Source organism: Ceratocystis lukuohia (assembly GCF_044167205.1).
Source record: "Ceratocystis lukuohia strain C4212 chromosome Unknown Supercontig5_pilon, whole genome shotgun sequence".
NCBI lineage: Eukaryota > Fungi > Ascomycota > Sordariomycetes > Microascales > Ceratocystidaceae > Ceratocystis > Ceratocystis lukuohia.
Window position 1 is genome coordinate 599,408 of NW_027263524.1, and position 14,593 is coordinate 614,000.

The 14,593-nt window shown below is 49.6% G+C and overlaps 2 protein-coding genes across 2 annotated transcripts; one reads left to right on the forward strand and one right to left on the reverse strand.

Moving 5' to 3' along the window:
- Window positions 1-7,132: 7,132 nt before the first annotated feature.
- Window positions 7,133-8,983, reverse strand: HOO65_050165 (putative secreted lipase; the record flags this gene model as incomplete). Its single annotated transcript, XM_071000801.1, has 1 exon — window positions 7,133-8,983. The coding sequence occupies one exon, from the start codon at window positions 8,981-8,983 to the stop codon at window positions 7,133-7,135; it is 1,851 nt and encodes a 616-aa protein (XP_070858224.1).
- Window positions 8,984-10,887: 1,904 nt separating this feature from the next.
- On the forward strand, window positions 10,888-13,140 carry HOO65_050166 (Ubiquitin carboxyl-terminal hydrolase MIY1; the record flags this gene model as incomplete). Its single annotated transcript, XM_071000802.1, has 1 exon — window positions 10,888-13,140. One exon carries the CDS (start codon window positions 10,888-10,890, stop codon window positions 13,138-13,140), a length of 2,253 nt encoding a protein of 750 aa, XP_070858225.1.
- Window positions 13,141-14,593: the final 1,453 nt, after the last annotated feature.

Here is a 14,593-nt window from a genome sequence, read left to right on the forward strand (position 1 = left end):
TCCAAAGAAGCGGAAGAGAAGAAGATAAAAGGGAATAAAAAGGCAGAACTAAGACGGGCGGGAAAGGGAGGCCCTGCGGAAAAGCTTTTAGAGACACGTCTTGGTTTTGAGGGAAAGAGCAGACGAAGGGTGAAAAAAATGGAGGAGGGAAGTAGCAAGATAGATCAAAGACTGGAAGAGAAACTTCCAAAAAGAAAAAGAAAAAAAAAAAGATTTTGGTGATTTTTTACAAAAACAGGAAGGGCAGGCGGGCTTGTTGATAAAGGGCAAGAGCCATGTGAGGTCTACTTTTTACGGGAGTGGGAAGTCGGGGACAAAATAAAATAATTATTAAAATATTAATAAATATTGATGGAGATTTAAGGCAAAAAAAAAAAAAAAAAAAAAAAGAAGGAAGGAACCTCCAGGTTCAGGATCAGGTTCCTTCCTCGCTCACAACAAGGAAAGGCAAAACCGGCCAGGTCAGGAAAGAGCCAAATTGAGCTTGATATTTGATATTACAGCGGCCACAATCCGAAAAGAAGGAACACCAGAAGCAGCTACAGCGAGAGCAGCAGCCCGCGGCCGACAACGATAGCCAGCAGCAAGGGAGTCAGGCTCACAGACAGCGTGATACCGAGACCCCAGACAAAGATCTAGGACGGAGGGGGTATGTCTGGCTTCTTACGAGGGGGAGGGGGGGAGTGTAGTAGGGCAAGGGAATAATGAGAAGAAGAAACCCACTGCCAGCAACACAAAGCCGCCCAGCCCAGAGACGGATCAAACACTAGCAAGAAGGACAGGTGCATAAAGTACTAGGTGGAGGAAAAAGGAAGTTCTGCGGCAGGGAGAGGAGGGGAAGGAGATGGAATAGAGGAGGCGTGTACAGATGTACATAGTACGCTGGTATCACCACGAAGCACAAGTCACGACCCGACCAAACACGGGCGGCCAAGAGGCTGGGGCTGGTTTGGTTTGTCTACCCAACGGACCGCGGCGAGCTTTGCAAGACAGCGAGACAAAACAGGCTGGTTGAGTGAGTGTCGCAATGAGAGAGGAGTGCGCCGAGTAGCAGCAGTCAAGTGGGTGGAGCTTGCAATCTAAGATTATGTATGTGTGGTTCTTGGGTTGTATTTTCACCTGTATTTGTATTTTTATTTGGAAATTCGAGTTTATAAAAAGAGAGCTTTCAAGCTAGCTTCGCTTTAGCTCGAGGCATTGCTGCTGTCACAATTGGCACAAAGTAACGTCGAGCAGGGTAAAGGGTGGTCTTGGCTACCAATTGCACAGTGTTAAGTGCAAACTCGGCACTGTCCGTACGTTAGTTGAGCCTAAGAGGGCGCTATGGCGGCAATTGGGGCAGGACCCTTGAAAAGACAGCAGACGAGGCATTTACGGCATTGGGAAATTTGCAAGACGGAGAGGGAAAGTAGCAGCTAGGTACTGAGCAAGTACTATCAAGACACTGCTGTGTGTGCCTGCACGGCGCGTACGACAGGCTATACGGCGAGGGTACTTTGCGGGACTGATACGATAAAAGTACTGCTGGAAAGCGAAAAGAAAAAGCAGCCAATGACAAACGGCACAGCCGTACAGCGGAGAGGCAATAGTGTGAGCAGGCAAGAGCTGTTTAGCGTGGCAGAGAGAAGGGGTCTTGTTGCTGAAAGGATCAATTCAGCGGATTTAGATTCGTTTATTTCAGAAATAAACAAAATGAAATATAAACTATAAAAAAAAAACCATCTTCCCACATGTTTTCACCTGGTTTTGGGGCAGCTACGGCCTGGCCGGCATTTTCATCTTTTGTGCGCTGGTTGGCTGGCGTTGCACAAAGCGCAAGTGACACATTGTGCAGTGTGCTGTATGCTGTGTGCAGTGTGCAGCGTCCTGTGTGCTGTGTCTTGTTTTGTCTGTGTCGTCCTCACTTTTAATGCTTGCAGACATGGCGTAGGCACGAGGGCGAAACGCAAAGAGGGACAATGGACTGGTGAGAAGTAGCGTCGCTGGCTGGTACAATGACAGAGTACAAACAATGGGGAGGTGGGGGTGGACAAAGGAGGACTAAGTAGTGCAGCTGATGCAACAGGAAAGCATAAGCTGAAAATTACAGACATTTTATTTGTTTTTATTTTTATTTTCTTGGTTTTTGTTTTCTTTGTTTTTCTTTTCCCTTTTTTTTTTTTTTTTTCCTATCCTTTCGTCACTTCACCTCCCCGGCAGCTTCTCTTTGTGCTCCCCCTAGAAAAGGGGAACCGCTCCCAGGCCTGACTTTCCTCTTTCCTATTCGCACTGTACTTACGACGCCCTGCTGTAGATCCTACCCTCGTTGGCGAGTCTTCCTTGTCCAGTACTAATGACCAAACCTGCCCCAAAGGTCCTATCAAAAAGAATGGACTCGGCTTTTTCTGGCTTTGTAATAACCATCCAATTGTCTGTTCTCATTCTGTTTTGGCCCCTTCGTAGCCGCCCTGTCATGGACCGGATAAGCGAGGCTTTTTTTCCCTTCTTTGCTCATGAAGATCCCTGAAGAAATGCAGGGCCAGAGGACCAGAGAGGTAGAGAGCGAGGAAAAACGAGAAGAGGTGGGATGTAAGGGCCATGATTGGTCGAGGAACGGGGAGGGGGAGAAGATTTGACGCAGGGGCAGAGGAAAAAAGAAAGAGAAAAAAAAGGAAAGAAAAAGAAAATAAAAAATAAAAAATAAAAAAAATAGCCAGCACTGAAGCACCTGGTCAGCTGATGAGCGCCGTCCTGCACTAGAAGCTGTGGATAACAGACTCACGATACTGTGAAGAGCTGCACAATTATACCGCGGCCAAAAGACCTCTCCCGGAAGGATTTATAACCGCTCGGTCGATCATATTGCACAAGCGTGTTCATTTCCTGTTTTTGTTTTTACACATCTCGCGGGCATAAAAGGATAGCTAGATGGTCTCGCACCACATCACACTACAACATCACAACGCAGTAGCATCACGGCCCAGTCCAGCCCAGCCCAGCCCAGCAAAGTACGATGGGCAAGCCAAGTTAGTGGTGCACGAGATTACAGCCAGATCTGCGATTAAAAGTCATCCACTCAAAACGGCCACTCACAAGTGCGACCTTCATTTCTTGTCTGTCCCTATCTCCGTCGCTAGAGAATACTGGTGGTCCGTCTTCTCTCTTCTTCTCTTCTCTTGTGATCGGCAAAACAAACCACGTTGGATGATGATCTCCAGTGAAGGGAAAGAATGTGGTGGGCCGTCAAGGCATTGTTGTCCTTTTGGCTGCTGGCAAAGTCTCTGCTCTGCTTCTTTGCCTTTGCCCTTTTGTTTGTCCGATTGGTTAATTATTGTTATTATTATTATCATTATCATTATTTTAATTATTCTCCATCCAGTCATCCCCTCCTCGTTTCTCAGCCTGTTCAACCACCATGACTTATTTACTTCCATATGCAATCCATGATAGACTCCTTTTATGCAATGATGCCGCTGACTCTACCGGCCGTGCTTGGCCTCGCCCTCTCTCCCATGACTCTGTTGAGCAGCACTGTCTCGCCTCGTCTCGTTTTGTCTTGTCTTGTCTTGTCTTGTCTCTTCTTGTCTTGACTCGGCCCAGCCAAGACACGAGGACTCAAGCTAAGCTCGCAAGCTTATCGACAAGCCGAGTCTCGCTCTTAAAATGGACAAGTCAATCCAAGCACAAAGAAGGAAAAAAGGGACCACGAAAAAGAAAACCCGCAAATTTGCAGATCGTAAAATGACAGAAACTCAAGGCATAGCAAGCCAGCCAATCTCCCTCCTTGCTCACCTGCCTCTCCTTGCCCCTCTCCTCCTCCTCTCTTCCTCCTGACCTAACCTGACCGCCCCTCGCCCCTCCTCCTCACATCACCCACCATCTTGGGCATCATGAAACACCCTCAACAAAAGCAAAGATTTTCTGATATTCCTGCTTTTTCCTCTTCCCCTTCTCGCCATGGCCTTCTTGCTATGCTTCCTGTGCTTCTACCTACAGACGATAGAACACCAAACACACCAAAGGGCCTCGACCCAAAGGACCCTCCACAGCAGCGGCATGTCGTGACTGGCCACGAGAACACCAGCGACAAACAAGCTAGACAAGAACAAAAAAACGTGTAGAAACAAAAAAGAAGCTGGGCAGGAAGCAATGATCTCCAAGTCCAACCTGTCTCTAGTCTCTGCTCTAGGGTTATGACACAACTAACCCTCGATGCTCCACCATGTCTTGTTCCTTTTTTTTTCTTTTTTTTTTCAGCTGGATGCAGACAAAACAGCGTCTTGCCTGATACATGATTCTGAATACACTGCAATGTTACCGCAAAGAAATTGCTGGGCATGAGCCCGGCTTGTGCTGCCTGCTCGTTCGCCATTTTACACAACGGTTTTTCATGGCTAGACAGTCAGTTGTTCCTCTGCATCATTCCTCCCTCTCTCTTCGTCTCTAGTCCCTGTCCAACAATTGGCCGAAGAACAAACCCTTAACGTAACCCAGGCCTTGAAGATTGGCTAGGGTCTCATCCTCCCCAATTTAACCTTTTCTCTTATGTGCCCTGCCAGGGCTTAAACGATAGGCAACATTGGCCGCCTGTATTCCAGGGGCTGTCTACTGCAACCTCGGGGACTCAAAGCCGGTGTTTTAGGCCTCGCAGCCAGAATTTTCAGAGCTGCAATTAAGCCATGTCAGGCTGTGCCAGGCCTGAGGCCTTGCGAGTTACAGACAGACTACTGGCTAATAAGCCGAAGCTCTAGATAGCTACCATACATAACGGCCAGCAGCTGGCAGGACAAGCCGGATTCCTCGCTTCCCCATGCCCCCCCCCCCCCATCGCTATCATTTTTTTCCCTTCTTCCCCTCCCTCTCCTCATCCTCAACTTGTTATATCCAGGACGCAAATCATCCGGACATTAACCAAACGCGGCGACGCGAAGGCCCCAAGGGAGCCAGAGCCAGGACCAGGGCTAGAAAGCAGGGCAGAAAGCAAGATCTTCAGACTACATGCCAACTTTCAGTCAACCCTCAGCTTTCATCAGCTCTGGTCTCGGTACTCCTTATCCGACGTCAGTGCACATTTGGCTTTCTCTCCTTCTCTCTCTCTCTCTCTCGCTATGTGCTGTCTCCCTATCTCTCTCCCTAAAAGGTCCAGGCTCCTCATCCTCCAAGCACAACTGCTCTCCCCCCCAAAAGCTAAAGCCTGCCAGCGCGCAGAGATTTCTCACGCTAAAGAAATGTTGATAAATAGCTTGCTTGAAGAAAACTTGCCATGGTCCGTGGCTGCAATATAACTGGACTCGACCAATTATGAGCACCAAAGATCCGGTTAATCAATCAATCAATCTTTATATGCAGAGACCTTGTGATGGACCAAAATAACTTGTTATGAGTATCGCCTGCATAGATGGGATCATGCGCATGAGGCATGGGCCGTCCAGTCAATCGAGTAAAAACAGGAGGCACAAAAGCTGAGAGCAAGGCGCCCATGTAGGAAACCTAACTCGGCTGAATGCCCACAACAAGCTAACAGCAAGTTCACTCCCCTTTTTACCCATGTGCCTTCCTGCACCTTGCCAACCAAGCTCATCGTATCCCCTTCTAACTAGACATCGATTCCTTCCTTTCGATTTTTATACCCTTCCTCCCACTTTGTGCCTGCCCTCCCTACAGACACACTTACACCCATCAGAACATGCTGAGGGCTTGTGCAATTGGCAAAGCGCAATAAGTAAGACAAGATGTGCGCGTCTGTTCATCTGTCTGTTGTTTGTCTTTGTCTTTCTTTCACTCCCCACGCCGCCCTTTGTATCCCCCGGTCCCCGATCTCCCAGTCCAGGCATGACGGCCACGAGAGTGATGCAGCCAGAGACAGGGCTGGTTGTGTCTGAGGTCTAGGCGGAGATCATGGTTCATAAAGACCAAGTGCACAGAAGCTGTGCTTGTACTTGTGCTTGGGCTTGGACTTGCTAGCCAGCCAAGAACGTGTCATAGCACAGCACAGACATATGGATACACAAGCCTAAGCCCTAACCCACTTCCTCACGTCTTTATACACCTACCTACCTTAGCTAATCTACCCTCCATATCTTCCGTCTTCCATGCTCCCACCCCACTTGGCTACCTGCATAAATACGTACAAATGCCCTCTCCCCCTACCTCTTCTCACATTAGGTGAGCTCGCTTCTTTTGCCCTCCCCTCGGCCAATCTGCGGCTGCCCGTCTCCGCTTATTACCGCGCAGGGCAGAGGTGACTATGTGCAGGCGAATCAGCGTCGAAGGTAGAAGGCCTAGCAAAGCCAGAAGGACGAGAAAAGCGAGAACCCACTAAAAAAGGGGGTCATGTGCGCAGCCTGTCGTGGCATGGCGTGCCCAGAAAGCCCGTGGCTGCCTTTGTTCCAGGCGTCTTCTCTTGGGTTTCACTAGGTACTAGCTGTTTGCTTGCTCGGCTTGCTAGGTTATCCCAAACGCAGCACAAAACGGGGGGGGGGGGAGGGAGGGCTTTTGGTGTCTTCTGATTATATCCTGCAAAGACCTGGCGATGTATCAGGTGTATCAGGTGTATGACGGCAAGGAGCAAGAAGGGGGCAAGACACGAGAACAAGGCCTAGTTAGAAAGCTCAAGGGATGGATGTGGATGTATGGACAGTTGCCTGGCCTCGTTTGTTATCCAACCCTGTCTGCCCTTTTGCCACATGCGTGCACATATGTGCATGTATATGTGTGTAACTAACTATCTATTATTGCCTTTTAGGGAAGCAAGGCTAATGGAGGTGTAGGTGTGATAAAAAAAAAGAAACATGAAAAGAGACAGGTTGGTGGAATGTCTCTGGAAAGCTCGTATGAATATGCATAGTTACATAGCTGCTAGTTGTGTAACCCAGTAGTGTAAGATAATGATAACCCACATTAAGGTTAACCCTAAAGCCGTCATTACCAGTCTATTACGTATCTATGGCCACTTATACAACATCATATCATATAGCATCACCAGCAGTCGCATTTAGCCTAAGAACAGTAACCATCGTTATTAATATAATACTACAGTGAGCAAAAAATATACACGTGAAAATATTGCCTAGATCCAACCCCCATGTCCATCCAACAAATAATGGAGGTCAAAATGTGTAAAGATTGTCCAAGCTCCGCCCTTTCTTTCTCTTCACACAAGTAGCATGCCTTTGTTGGCATACATCCACTCATATGCCTCTTGGCGAAAGTTATCGTCAATGATCTCATTACTCGGATTCCGGAAGTGCATTAGCTTCTTTCCCTCGTTCCATTTAGGCCAGTTTTGCTGGCCGGACAATCCAACGTTGGGATCGAGATTGTGCACAAAATTGATATAGTACTTGCGCATGCTGGGGATGACATTGCCCTTGGGTATCCCATACCACATGGCTAAAATGTCGGACCCGTGGAATGTACCGAGGAAAGGTGTGCCATAGAAGTAGCTACTAAGGTAGCTCCATGCCGGCACATTTGGGTTGGCAGCAATCGCGTCAGTGAGGAAGATGCGTCGTGTGAGCGTGAAGACCAAATCGCCAAGCATACCAGCTAGTCGCTTAAAGCCTGGGTATAGCTGGTTGAATATGCCAGTGTTAAACGGCGAGCCTTTTGAACTGGCCGTGCCATAGATATCAACAAACGGCCGGATATCGACAGCCTTGATCAGCGTGAACATGTACGAATTCAGATATGTGGCGATGTCAGAGTTGCTGTTAACTCCGGCCGTCATCAGAGAAAATATAGTGCCTTCATCTTCCTGATCACCGATAATCATCGGCACTGCTGCATACTTGCACTCAGGAACCAGCTTTTCAGGCGATACCGTCAGCGAGAGTCCGTCAGGCCGTGGAAGATACGGCAGTGCCACCCCGCTGTATGACAACGCGCCGGGGAGCGAGTTGGTTGCACGCAGCAGGGTCTCGTAATCAATTTCACGCAAGCATTGCAGTGTGTCACTGCTAGAACCACAGCCGGCCTCAGAAACCACCTTGTCATAGACGCGTTGGGCCTTAGCCGAGTCGATATCCTCGACAGGGGTAATAGAGCCCGAGTTCATGATAGCACCACGGAACAGTGGCTTGTTGTTGTATGTGATGTCGCCGTCATACAGTGCGAGTTGGTCGAACACGGAAATAGCGCCTGCTGACTCGCCCCAAATTGTCACCTTGTCAGGGTCACCACCAAAATCTTCAATATTGTCAGCTACCCACTGCAGAGCCAGCCGCTGGTCTAGCAGGCCAAGATTTCCGACACCGGCTTTCTTGACCTCAGCGCCAGGTAGAAAACCAAAGCCACCAACGCGGTAGTTTGGCATGACTACAATCATGGGCATGTCGGCATCAAGAGCAGACGAAATCAGAGGTTCCCCCTCGTACATGTTAGTTGCGCCTAGCTGGAAGGCACCACCGAATATCCAAAATAGCACAGGCAGCTTGTCACCAGCTTTGACGCCCGTGGGCCGGTGGACGGTAATAGTTAGGCAGTCCTCCTGGCCATTGATTGCTTGTAGTAGTGGCAGCGTTAATACATTGCCTAGCACGTCAAAAATGGCGCTGGTGTTACTCTCCCGGCTAAAGAATAGTTGAGGACAGCCGGCAGCAATACCTGCAGCATTAATGGTAGGCTCATATGCATCAAGGGCACGGGGAGCGCGTAGGCGGAGGTCACCCACAGGTGGCTGGGCAAACGGGACGCCAGCAAAGGTTTCAGTTGAGCCCAGCACACGGCCGTAGACGGTGGTGGTGCCGTTCTTCATCTGAGCAGTGGGTAGGGCACGAGCAGATAGAGGGATGCCGGCAGCTGTATCACGCTTATGCTGGGCTACTATGGACTGTACAGCTTCGTGGGTAGCCTTGTGGTTGTCCATAGCACCAAACGAGTTGAAGGCTCCATCCCGCTTGAGAGCATTAAGAGCATCGATAGGGTTGGGTGTGGCAGGCTGAGGCAGGGCAGCCACTGGCAAGCCGGCGTAAAGTAGGGCAGAGAGAAGAGTAGAGATACGCATAGTAGGTAAGCTGTGACTGGTAGCGAGAAGACCGGAAGATCAGTCTTGTGGGAAGACCACAGGGGGGAGCATCCGGTTCATATCATTGTCAAGAAGAGCGAACCCTAGTCAGACAACGAACAAAACATGTGCAGAAAGCTAGACATTTCCAAGGACACCGACGCCATCTCCAACACAGCCGCAGTTAAAGCCAACATGGTTTTTCTTCTTTGCAGCCAAGATCGCTTATCACTTTTGCCTTTTAGATTTCTCTCCAACCAGGGGGCAAATGAGAGGATAACAAAGGTTTTCTCTTGGCTCCATGAGGCTAAAGATACCTACTTACCACCTTTTCTCGGCGGCGGGTTCTTCTTTTTCTCCAACAACAAAGAAGCGCTGAAAGAACCCGCCGACTCGGATTGACCCAAGTTGGGTTACTCTATAAAAAAAGGTAGACAGACTAGTGACAAGGGGGAAACCTAGTAAGTATTGGCAGGGGCAGACAGGGGTAACTAAGAAGCCCTATGCATTGTTAGAGACTTTTAGGTGGGTGTAACGCAACTGAGCGGTCGAAATCGCCGACCAAGTGAAAAGAATATTCCTATTTATGGCACTGGTATTGAAAAGTCAAAGCTTCTTAAAGCTCAACCAGCGCCAAGGCCAGGCTTGATTTTCCGCATGCCGACGCCAGAGCACTATGAATAGTCACCAACATCATTTATAATGACAATGGTAGCAGCAGGGCTAATACGACGTATCTTCTTGCCTCGCTTCGTTCTTCGTTTGTAATGGCAATGGCAGCAGCAGCGCTAATACGACGTATCTTCTTGGCTCGTTTTGTTCTCCAACCCAGTTCTTGATGGGGGCAAGTTTATAGTGTCAGTGCTAGCACTTGGCGTTGGTGCTGGTAGTTAGCCATGGCGTGGAGATCGGCCCCCAAATACTAAAGGCGTCTGTGCATGCAAAGTAGAACGGCTGTATCTCTCCGACACATGTCAAGTGGCCCATCCTTTGACCTCTGCTAGCATCATTTTCGACTCCAAGTCATGTCGAGGAGGGACTTTGGTTGTCTAGTAGCGCGATAGAGATATCGCTGTTGGAGAGTGTCGTCGGTAGCTCGGGCTGGTTACCCCTTCTCTTAGTTCTGGTATATCTCATATGACCAGTTGGATGTTGGAGACCAAAGAGTTTAGCCTGTTGTTGAAATAAAGCCTGAAAGGGTTATTCTCCAATAAGGCCAGGTTGCATTAGGGTATTACAGCAGCTGGCAACAGCCGCCATTTCTACAGCTAATGGCCAGCTGTATGCCAGCTGCCGGACGGCCGGCAAAGCGACACGACAGCAAAAGTGGCTGAGTCCGTCTAAAAGTGGCAGCCTAGCCTTTCATCTCCGCCACACTTCTTCTCCCTCTCACAACACAGCTAGCGCCACAGGCTCGTAGGCAGACAACTTAGAAGCTGCAGCCAAAATACCTGCAATGAAATAGGCAGCTACCACTGAAACTTGCCAAGTCGAAGTACATGTGCGCGCGCGATTTTACGTAGAACGATTGCATGTAGAACAAGTCACAGGTACAAGCTGACTGTAAAAAATGGCCTGTGTTTCTGGATGTGTTGCTTTTGACAAAGCGCAAAGCCTTCAAGCTGTTCCAGGCCTTCCGTTTTGGTTTTGCTACAAGAAGACAGTGATAAAGAGGAAGAACGAAAGGCTGTCTTGGCGTTGTTACGGGTCTTGTGTGAGCCTTGCACGAGCGTAGGAGATTTTGTATTTTTCTTGTGCTTCTTTTCGACGCTTTTTCTCTGTTGTCAGAGTTTGTACTTGCGCTGTCCATCCTGCTAGCATTTATATACTACTTCGCTTCTCAATATAAATCACGCTTTTTTTCTTTTTTTCGTCCTTGCTCGCTTTTTGACTGAAGTCCAGCCATGAATCCTTTTCCGGATTCATCTGTACCAGCAGATTCCCCCCAGCCAAACCCGCCGCCGTCGTCACACCAGCAATACCCACTTCACCTACACCATACCGGACCATCTCCCTCTATAATTGTCCCTCCTCAGCCGCTTGTTCCCCAAGAGACCAACCCGTTTAAGCTACGAATTGCCAAGCAAAACACCGGGGCTTCCTCCGCTTCGGCTCCCGCCTCTGCTTCACCACCTCGGCCCACTGCTGCCTTGGCTCCGGCTTCGTCACTCTTCGACCCCATAGCTCCCGTGCCACGTGTAAATCCCTTCGACGGCCATTTTACCGCGCCGCTGGTCCCTTCTCAGGCGCCGGACCATACCGACTCGGGTTCATTGCTAGGGACTAGTGCTCTCGGCCACCGCAGTCCTTGGGATGACGTCATCCAACAACCCGCAGCTTCGCAGGCGCCACAACCGCCCTCTGAAGAATGGAATTTGATTGATCTCGAGCCCGAGGCTGCAAGCGATAGCCAATCCCAACCGCCAGCCAATGTTACCGCAAGTGAATATTCATCTGCCTCTGTCCTACAGGCTCAACCTTCTGGCGCCGCTCCCGACCCACTGGCGCCTCCCACACCCCCACGTCATGTTCCCCGTTCAGTCGACGGAAACGAGACCTACATGGTGCGCAGAATCACGTGGCAGGACCGCGACGTTGCTCGCAAATCGCCAATCCTGATGCAAAACGCCAACGGGCCGTGCCCGCTTGTGGCTTTGGTGAACGCACTCATCATATCGACCCCCGAGACCGGCGACCACAACTTGGCCTCTATTTTGATTGACAAGGAGCAAATAAGCCTTAACCTGTTGTTGCAGGCTGTCATACATGAGCTTCTATCCAAGGATAGCTCTCCGGACTCGACTGTTCCGGACATTGGCGATCTGGTCGACTTTCTCAAGGGCCTCCACACCGGCATGAATGTTAACCCTCGGTTTTTGCCAACGGCCGAGCAGGCTCGCCTTGTAAAGCGCAACTCGCTTGGACATGTTCACCCAGTCGAGCGCGATGATTCGATTCCCGGTGGGTTTGAAGATAGCCCCGAAATGCGCTTCTACTCAACCTTTGCGATCCCGCTTGTCCACGGCTGGATTCCGGCCAAGGACAGCTTGGAATACCAAGCCATGGAGCGTAGCGCGCCAACGTTTGAGGCTGCACAAATCCTCATGTCACAAGAGGACGAAATGGAAGTGAAGTTAACCGGCGATGGGCTCTCAGAGGAGGAGCAGCAGACGTTTCAGGATCTCTTTACTATTAAGGAATTTGTCATGAATTGGGCTACACAACTGACGCCTACTGGATTAGATGTGCTGACTAAATCCACTCCTCCAAATCACGTCTGCATTCTTTTCAGAAACGACCATTTTTCCACGCTCTACCGACACCCTGATACTCTCCAGCTGCTTTCTCTTGTTACAGACTCTGGTTTTGCTAGTCATGACGAAGTTGTCTGGGAGTCCCTTGTTGACATCAACGGCGAACAGGCCGAGTTCTTTTCCGGTGACTTCCGCATAGTAAGCGGCAGCAACAGTGGTGCAAATCGGAATGCCGAATATGATTCTGTAGACACTCGCCCGCCACCACTTCCGCTTCGACAACAGGCGCCGGCCGAATCCTCTGGCGTTCACTTTCCTCAGGCCCAAGAAACTGGCATCATCGATAGCAACGCCAGCGCTCCATTGCATTCAGCCAACGAACAGCTTGATAATGACCTCGCGTTTGCGATCCAGCTCCAAGAGGAAGAGAACGCACGCCACCGCACTGAGTCGTCCCAGCCGTCTTCACGCCCACACGCCCTCGACACACAGGTCCTTGACCCTACACGCAACTATGGCCATGGCCACGACTATCGCTATGCCAGCTCGCCGTTGGTCAACCAGCGCGGTGTCCCATTGAACCCGCGTGCCACAGCGCCGCGTCAACTATCGCCCACTCCGACGAGCTCGCCTATGACTCGAAGGCCAGTTGCTGCTACGTCTGGGGGCAGCAGAAACAGCCCAGGGGTTCTGGAGGATAATGAGGATGCATTTGATGGGGAGGCGCCGCCGTCATATGAACAGGCACACAGAGGTCAGGCTGTAGCGCCGTATGATATGAATCGACCGACGCAACACAGAGCTATACCTAGTGGTAGCGGCGGTGGGTACCGAACACAACTAGCAGGGCCGCGACAGTCAGCAGGTGGGCGGATGCGGGATCGGGAGTGCGTTGTGATGTAAAATAACGCCCGTGCCTTTTGTATTTGTGCTATGGCGTTCTGGAGTTGGTCTTGTCTAGGTCGGTCTATGAGGTTCTTCTATATGACGCGGGTTCTATTCTATTAAATTCTACAAGGGTTTGTCGTTTTCTAGAGCATAACTTGGAGCTCTTCCGACTCATAATTAATCACCCATTATCCCGCTCTTGATACCCTTTGTGTCGATGAAGTAAGAGAAATATTTCGGTGTTATCGGAAAGTTCCAGCAAACTCTCCGTCTGATTTCAAGTCTTGAAACTAGTAATAATTTATCCTTATTTAATACTGTCTTTATTTATTTCAGGGCTGCCAAGCCTCATCCTATGATGTATGCCTGCCTAATTGGAAAAAAGTCATGTGAGTTCGCACCGAGCCACCGCGTTGTTTTGTGGGACATCCAACACGAGAGACACGCGCCCAACCACTAAGAGAAGAAAAGGATGCGCGTAGAAGGGCTTGGTGTCAGGACCCGCTTTTATTTAGGCAGCGCCGGATATGGAGGGGTCCGAGGAGGGCGGTGACTGGATGGACTGGCGCTTATAGTTTTGAACAATGTGAGACGATATGTGTTGTATGTTGTGTGTTATGTGTTTGTGTATTTGCGTATTTGTCTGCATGGGGTGAGAAGGAGGAGGAGGAGGAGAAGGAGGCCGCGCGAATTGTCGAGGTGGGTGGCTTTTGAGGGCAGTACTACAGACGAAGGTATTTGTTTGGTTCGACATACGACATTAAAGAAGACTGGCTGGACATGAGAGTATAAAAGTAAAGCAAAGCCCCGAAACGGAGAAAGATACATTCAAGAGTCCAAGAACAGACCAGCCCAATATCAGAGCAACCCAAAGGTCTTTGCCCTTAATCAGCAACGGCCTAATAGGTTTGTAGGTTTGTGTGTCACCAGACTTTTGACTGCCTGCTTTTGGCCTGGTTGCTACCGTTCTGGTACTTAAGCCCCCAATCAAGCAGCTTCCTGTTTCCTGTAGCTGTTTGGCTGATAAAAAGAAAAACTCTATTCGCGTGCCTTCCCTTCCTGCGAGCGGCTGAAAAATCTTCACCTCTCGCTCTTGATTTCTCTAGCATCACATACGAACTTTGGGTCTACCATCATTTTATTAATTTCTTTGCTCATTGCCTAGAGCCACGCATACTAGCGGTTGACATCATCGCAGGGCGGCAGCCTTGACATTTTTTTGCCCTTTCAGACTAACAGAGTGTATAAACTACATACATCCCTGTTCTAGGCGAATCCCTCACCGCCCTTATTAAGTTCTTCGACAGCAAGAAGATCTAGAACCGCCGGTATTATCTTGCTTGAAGGCAAGAAATATATTATCATGCTGTAAGTGCTCTCGCCGCTCTTTTTCTTTCTCGTTCTGCTCTGTTCTCCTATTGCTCTGCATCCAGCTCAGGCTTCTTCCAATTCCGTCATTCATCGTGGG